Genomic DNA, 7787 nt, shown 5'->3' with positions numbered 1-7787 from the left:
AATTCAAAAGACAGAACAAACCATCCATCCAGCCTAATAGTATGCAAATAATGCAAAATACATTAAATTAATTTATGAATTGAGTTCGGCGCAAAAATGGCGCGCCGTTTGAAACCAAGTCGTGCTACTACCGTGCGGCACGGCAAATCATGCTGTGCTAAGTGGTCGTTCCAAACCTAAGTCAGCCGTGCCGCTCTTGATGGTTTCAAACAGCGTGCTACTTCGGTGCTTAGATCAAAATTACAATTTCATTTGAGTTCGGCATGGCAGTAGCACAATGTTTAGAACAGGCCTCAGACGTATGTGTTACAACCGTTAAAAATTTATTGGACCCATCATAAAGCAGTTTTGGGTGTGTTGTCACAGCAACATACATGGTGTGATGCACTTATTGTGCAAGCAGTTTCCGATGTATTAAATGTTACAAATACATATAAATGAATCCATTGAGTGGTGTTCACCAGTAACTGTTATCAGTCCTACATTGTATAAGCAGACAACAGGGAACTACTGTTATTAACATTGGACATCTACATGTAAATGAAAGACACTATGTTTCAGCAGTTCAGTTTGACAGTATTTCAGGTTATGAAATCAGCAGTGTTACCAATGTCAACAATTATTCAGAGGTAATAATCGATCAATAAACCATGGGCAAAAATGATGCGAGTGTCAGTAATAATTTCTACAAAGCAGTGGCAAAAAGAGCTTACCGGTATTTGAGAGAATCTACATTGTATCAAGTGGAAGAGACAAAATAAAGAGTTCAAGGAAAAGAAAAACAATGCAAAACACCAAAAAAGATCTGAAAATATTGAAGCAGCAAGGGAATATGAAAAGCAAACATCTCACAAGGGTAAAGCTTCCAATCCAGAACATATCAGAGAACTAAACAGAAAAGCATAGAACCATTTAAGGGAAGCTATGCAGAGCTCAAGGCTAAACCAAGCTGAAATTTGTCAAGGTCCAGACTCTATTAGACATTCCATTTCAAAAGTGATTCAGTCTTTTCTCGTGATAAGATAACACATGGCCCTGAATATATATGCACTTGCTGTGATCAGTTATGGTTCAGACGATCTGTCTCAAAGTGTAACAGTATCAAACATAGTGATAAATATTCGCAAGGTTTGTTGGAGGAATGTGTAACTGGCACAAAAAGTGTTAATAATACTGAATGGATCTGCTCTAGTTGCCTAACCTGATGACATTAACAACATGGCATGGCAACAAAAATCAGACCTTATTCAAAGTTGCCCTGTCATCTGTGCAACGAAATTTGGACACATGGTACAGCTCTTTATAGAGGATGTGTTCAAGAGTAATGTTATGCCTATTGGAGAAATGGTGGACTTATTTTATGGGGTTGAATTCCAGAAAAGGGTATCACTTCACATTTATGCATTATTTTGGGTATCTAGTTGCATGTGAGAGCCCCCCGTGCTGTTACACAATTATCCAGCTGTTATATCACACTGACTAATGCATAAAGAAAACTTCAGCCTGCCAATTTTAAACAATCACGGTAACTTCCCTATCCACGGGTAACAACATTGGCACTTTGATTAATTATGCATTTCACTCGTAGTTGTCTGTGTCACGTCACATTACTTGACTGAAGATGTCATAATGCTTGTTTTTGAGATCGGGGGAACATTTACCCTAAAACAGTCCGACAACTTTTTGCTTGAAACTGAAAAAGCAAGTGACACTGTGACATTTCAGATGAAAGAGCGAGTAGAAAGCTAAGCATGCAGATTTCAAGTTAACGTCGATTGGATAAAATGTTTCTTCGCAAAACAAATATGTGCCAGTTTATGTCAGCAATGGACCATTAGGTCTTCTGCTTTGTTTCACAGTCGAGCTCAGTGATGGGTGGCGAAAATGAATTTTCGAGAATCCAATTTTTGAATTTTGTTGTGTATTTAGCTGGTACTTGGAAAGCATACAGTTGATCATTTTTGCAAAATAACATAAGCAATTCAACTTTCTTGGGGATGTTCTCCCATTTCTGAAATTTTATACTTTGAAAATATGTCGCCAAGTCCCCGACTCCACACGTCCCCACGTCCCCGCATCCCTGAGTCGCCATGTCTCAACGTCCCCAAGTCCCCGCGTTCCAATGTCCCCACGTCCCATCCCACTTTTCGACACAACCTTTTGGTAACTACTTGCTGTAGGCATTCATATACCGGTAGTGATTTTCCCACAATACAGATTGACAATACAAGCTCTGGAGAAAGTGTATCAAAAAGATCAAGAAAAAAGTATGTTTTCCGTGTCGAAATGAAGCTATGATTTGGCCTTGTAGTTTTTTGCCATGGTAAAGCATTTACCGGTATGTAGGCGAAAATTTTCTATCATGGAAAGACAACTTGAGACTTATTGTGATATAGAACAATGGTTGTATCAACCAGGGCATAAAAATGGCCGCCATGTGAAAAAGGCTCTGGCAGGTACAAAACGCAGGTCACAGGTCATTGTTTTACCTATACAGAAAGTATCCTAAACATTCATAAATTAAAGCCAACCTTAGGCCTAAAAACTTTTCTTTAGGTCTAATTAGGCCTAAGGTTAGCTTTTATGAATGTTTAGGATACTTTCTGTATTGGTAAAACAATGACCTGTGACCTGTGACCTGTGACCTGCGTTTTGTACTTGACAGAGCAGGGATGATGCAGTGGTGCACTCGCCTCCCGTAACGCAATTGGTGAACTTGAAGCTCACTACAGGTTTCTTAAATTCTAGAAATGGAAAGACTGCCAGAATACAATTTTTCAGAGAATGATTCTTAGTGGCTCGGTGGATGTCCCAAATGAGCCACTGAGTGAATTATTGGCTACCCTGGTCCCAGAGGTTTTTCTTAAGCCGCAAGAGGGTCGTGAAGAGGTGAAGTTGAGTCACGAAGTGGCGAGAAGAACAAACCCTCTGGTTACATTGGATTTGAATCTCACTTTCATGCAGACGCCAGCTGTCAAATGCGTCAAATTGATAATTACCAAGGGGACCAATGGCAGCTTAGCAATCACGTGTCAAACAAACCAATTGTGTTGATTTGCGTGTTTGTAAAAAACATCAATCAATCCAAGCCTGAGCGTCTGATCGTGATCCTGGTGTCTGGATGAAAATGAGATTCAAGGTAAGCAGAGGTTTTTCTCTTCTCGCTGCTAGTTGGGACTTGTCTTCACCACTTCACCGCTCTCTCGCAGCTCAAGAAAAGCCTCTGGGACCAGGGTAATTATTGACCATCAAAATAATTTTTATCTTCCTGGTTCCGTAATAATTAATTGTCTCTCTGATGAACCAGTTGTAAAAAGGTAAAGTCTCTGTTACGAGCCTAGAAAGGCCCATGATTCAGGTCGGCGCCTATCTCTGGTTTCCGTAGCATGAAGCGACTAGGAGTACCGGTATCTATACTCCCCCCTGGATGGGATGCTAGTCCATCGCAGGGTTACCCCCAGCATTACGCCGGTACCCATTTATACACCTGGTTGGTGGGAGGCACCATGAGAGCAAAGTGTCTTGCCCAAGAACACAACAGATGAACCAGTTGTACCAATTTTTGAACTACAGCTTGAATGTTGTTCTGTTTTCTGAATCATTCTTCAAAAATTACTGTGGCAGTCGAAACATCGTTTAGTCACTGGTAAGATATTGGTAGGTCACGGAGTGTTGTGTGCTTTCTCCTTAATGTTAAATTTTCTTTCTTGGCATGCATCAACAGGCGTTTGATTTCAAGGACATGATTTTCTGTCTGCAAACATGCAGTAGCAACAAAATTCGTATAACTTTTTCTGAAAAAATTTGGTTTAACTTGATTATTTTTCACTGTATGAATTCTGCTTTTGCAAACCAAATAGCCATCCAAAATGGTCCATCTTACTTTTGGTCCCTTTAATTTTTGATGCATAACTGCGTCTACCCATCACAAAAAAAATATCATTGTGTTTCCCATAAACTATGATGGCTTTCTTAAATGCTCTCAGGGACATTATATTCTATTCCATTACTGGGTATGCATGAATATATCACATCACCACTTCTATTTTCTTCCCAATTTTGAAGTTTAGGATGTTTGTAATTTTAGTGGGTTTAAATTATTATAGTAGTTTTGTTTCATTACCGGTAAGTTTGTTTTGTTGTACGGTTCCCAGTGAGTATAGCAGTTTGGTTACACGTGCATGCTCCATGTTCTTGTTCTCATAATCTCATTGTCACTTTCTGTCATATTTTTGAACAGCTGAAGAAATATAATATTGTAATAATTTGAACTTTGCTTGAATTTTAAACTGTTTATTTTGTAGCGGTATTTTGGTAACATCCCCAAGAATTTACCGTGCAGGAAGCACCCAAGAGTTACCTGTTGGCCTTTTTTTGGAGCCTGCACCGTGGGTTGTGAATGCCACTCTTACACATTCATATCGTGGTGATGTTAGCATCATTGCTAGTGATGAGGCCCAGTTTACAAGCCATTCTGATGGAACGCTGAAACTGAAGGTATACCTTAAAATACTTGTTAACTAAACTAAAAAGGCCCTTCAAATCGTCCTTGAATCCTTGCAATCAATAGGAACTGAATTACATACAGTAGGGCACTGCACAACAAGATCTTTTTTATCAATGGACCGAAAGCATAAATAAATATGTTGATAATATGCCTCTGGCAGGCACTATATGGTCCTTATAAGATCATGGCACACAGCACCACAGCCAGGTATCATCAGATGGGAGTTGATTTTGGTAAGGGAGGTAAACCAAAGTACCTGGAAGAAAATTGTTGATTCAGGTTGAGATTGGAACTCGGCCCACAAACATGTACAGTATATTGCACTGGTGGGAGGTGCGGTTGGTTACCACTAATAGCCTGCCTTTTGCCTGACATGTAAAGTGGAATTTAAGCCATTGACCCCTGGGAATGAGACTTAATAGGTTTTACTCTCTGTAATGCCAGATTGTTGCGTTCCCGTGTTTGGTCACTGAAACTCGCTCTTTGAAACTTACTTTAACAAATAACCACAATCTTGGACAAATTAAATGGAAAATTGAGACCACCCCTCCCCCCAAAATCAGTGATGGGAAAATGGCGCGTTTTGGCCTTCACACGATCGACTTCATCCTTGATTTGGGGGTAAGGGGGTATTTTTGTTCCATTTTATTCTGTCCAAGATTGCAGGCTCGAAATTGAATTCTTAAATAACTGGTTTTATTCTTGAACACAATCACAAATACGGACTATATAATGAGCTATTTACAAGTAAGGTCAAGGGGCCAAAAAAGAGCAAAAATGATACAACCGAGATAAATGAAACAAAACCGAATAGAACTTACAGCTGTACATGTACATTTGATGCTGTGTCGATGGGTTTGAAAAAACTGAAAACTCCTTTGACTGTAAGAACTCTGGGTAATTGTGAAGAAGAGCACCCCAAAAATCCTGTCAGCCGACTGTCGGTCAACTGTCGGCCGACAGTTGATTGACAGCTTACCGACAGTCTACCGACAGCTAACCAACAGGTTACCAATCGGTTAAGAAAAAAGAAAAATTGTGGTAAAAACGAGCAGTTAACGTGACATTCCGTAATGGTGATGTATGACTCGACAGACTTCACCTACTTGCTGATTAATTGTTATCAGTTGTTATCAGATGCGTATAGGATATATCACTTGCGTAATTTACAAAACACCAGACAATCTAAGAATCGCATTGGAAGATAATTTAATCGAACACTCGGCTAAAAACTCTGAAAACCATAAGCTACGTATCAATACAAACACTTTCCTTCAAATCGCCCTACAATGCAACGCGGCCTCTTATGGTATGTCATGTATGTATGAATGATGTTTACAATGTGGGCAATTAAATTGCAAGTAAATTGAAATTAACAAGTTAACACAAATCAAATCAAATTTTGGTTTTTGAGGAGAGGGGAAAAGCGGGGTACCTGAAGAAAAATCTCTCGGTGCAGAGTAGAGAACCAACAAACTCAACCCATGTATGACGCCGAGTCTGGGAATCGAACCTGGGCCGCATTGGTGGGAGGCGAGTGCTCTCACCACTGCACCATTCCTGCTCCTTAAAGGAGCAGCCATGTTGCGTTGCGCCATAAGAGATAAGCGGGGGTAAATGGAATGACTACACGTATCTGTGAACAGCGGTAACGAATATCACGTTAATCAAAACTTGACACCTTTGTGTGTACACGACACAGATTATTTTACTCATTAATTAATGGGTTGGTCAGCCTCCATCTCCACTCAAATGTCTCCTTTTATGGCGTTCCGCGCATAACCCATTGACCCCAGGAGTGGGATTTTACTGTACTCTGTCTAATGCCAGATGATTTTACTTATCAATTGGAGCTGTTTAGGAGTCATTTGGTTAACAACCTTTACCTCAACTAAAAACACTATGTCCCCTTTTAACTGAACAAGCTAAATTTAGGTTATTTTGAAATAAGTAACGAGTAAACAGCTTCTCTTGTTTTTCTGGGAAATTGATATGAGAACTTCGGTGATCCTATCTACCACATTGTCTGAAGCAATAATAGTGAGCCACTTTGTTGGTCAGTTAGTGAGTCACTTAGTCCAGTGAATCAGTGATTTAACCTTAGAATTGATCAGTTAACAATTATTGTTTAAGTGGACAAGCAAGGGAACAGATAACTGATAAGTTATCAGTTAATTTTCAATTATAATCATGTAGGTTGCAATGTTCAATCATTCAGTGCACAAGGTCAATCCATTGGTTGTCCAGTCTGTCATTCCTCTGTCTCTGTCAATAATGTCTCTGTCAATAATGATTTAGTCTTTCAGTTTATCGGTCAGTCTGTCTATCCAATTCTGTAACCAGCCAGGCAGCCACCCACCACAGTGTTGCTAAGAGTTGAAATTCAAATTTTTCATAGTTAAATTAATTTTGTAGTTTGAATCTATTTTATGTTACACCAGTGCATTGCTTGAAATAATTAACTTTTGGGTCTGCGGTCTTCCGTGGGACCATTAGGGTTAAAATTTACTGGTCCTTCAGCAAAATTACTGGTCACTCTCATCATTATTTTTCATTTTTTTTAATGTACAGTGTGTGCCATTTGTGTCTGCAAGTTAATATATTTGAAAGTGCAATCAAATAAAATTAATCTGATCAAATATTATTATTGTCTATGTGTTTCCAAGGGACAAACCATTCTTTCTTTGCAATGAACACTGTAGTGAACCCAAGAGCAATGAAGTATGCAAACAAACAGATTTAACTCAACCAATTTCATTGCAATCACAACATGGCCACCCCTATCAAAAGCACATGGTCAACCTATCCCAGCCTACTTAGCGGCCTAATACATTACAAACACAACTGTGGGAAGATAGACAATGGAAGTTTTAAATTTACCATATAATATGCTATGTAAAAAGGAATTCCATTGTCTTGAACGTTTCTTGATCAAGTCTGGTCAAACATGCAGCAGGAATAGGTCTTCCCTCCCTTTGCCTCTCTCTTGCCTGTTTCGCTGCTGAGCTCATCGCATGTCCTTCACTTCCCTCATGCACTTTTAGGCTGTCTGTTTGGAAATTATTCGTTCCGATCCTCAGGGAGTTTTGCACATTTTTGCTATTCATAAATTCTCTACAAGACTCACAGAGCGTTTTGTTTTCCTTTCCGTCAAACCTCAGCCATTTGTTTTTATCCTTCCATTACGTGTACTCCTTTTGGTTGAAGCAGGTGTTTCAGATGTTGTCTTAATTTTTTTATCATCTGATGATTGCTTTCCTCTAAGCAAACAGAGCAGTCA

The 7787-nt window shown here is 39.4% G+C and overlaps 1 protein-coding gene across 1 annotated transcript in view; it reads left to right on the top strand.

Annotated features, from left to right (window-relative positions):
- Positions 1-7787, top strand: part of LOC137992457 (alpha-2-macroglobulin-like) — a 103742-nt gene that overhangs the window by 15019 nt on the left and 80936 nt on the right. The window contains exon 2 of the mRNA XM_068837803.1: positions 4305-4497. Within this exon, the coding sequence (XP_068693904.1) occupies positions 4305-4497 (193 nt within the window). The remainder of the gene's footprint in view (positions 1-4304; positions 4498-7787) is intronic.

This window comes from Montipora foliosa, chromosome 2 (genome assembly GCF_036669935.1).
Source record: "Montipora foliosa isolate CH-2021 chromosome 2, ASM3666993v2, whole genome shotgun sequence".
Classification (NCBI taxonomy): Eukaryota; Metazoa; Cnidaria; class Anthozoa; order Scleractinia; family Acroporidae; genus Montipora; species Montipora foliosa.
The sequence above is the reverse complement of the archived record's forward strand: the minus strand, read 5'-3'. Positions and strand labels throughout refer to the sequence as shown.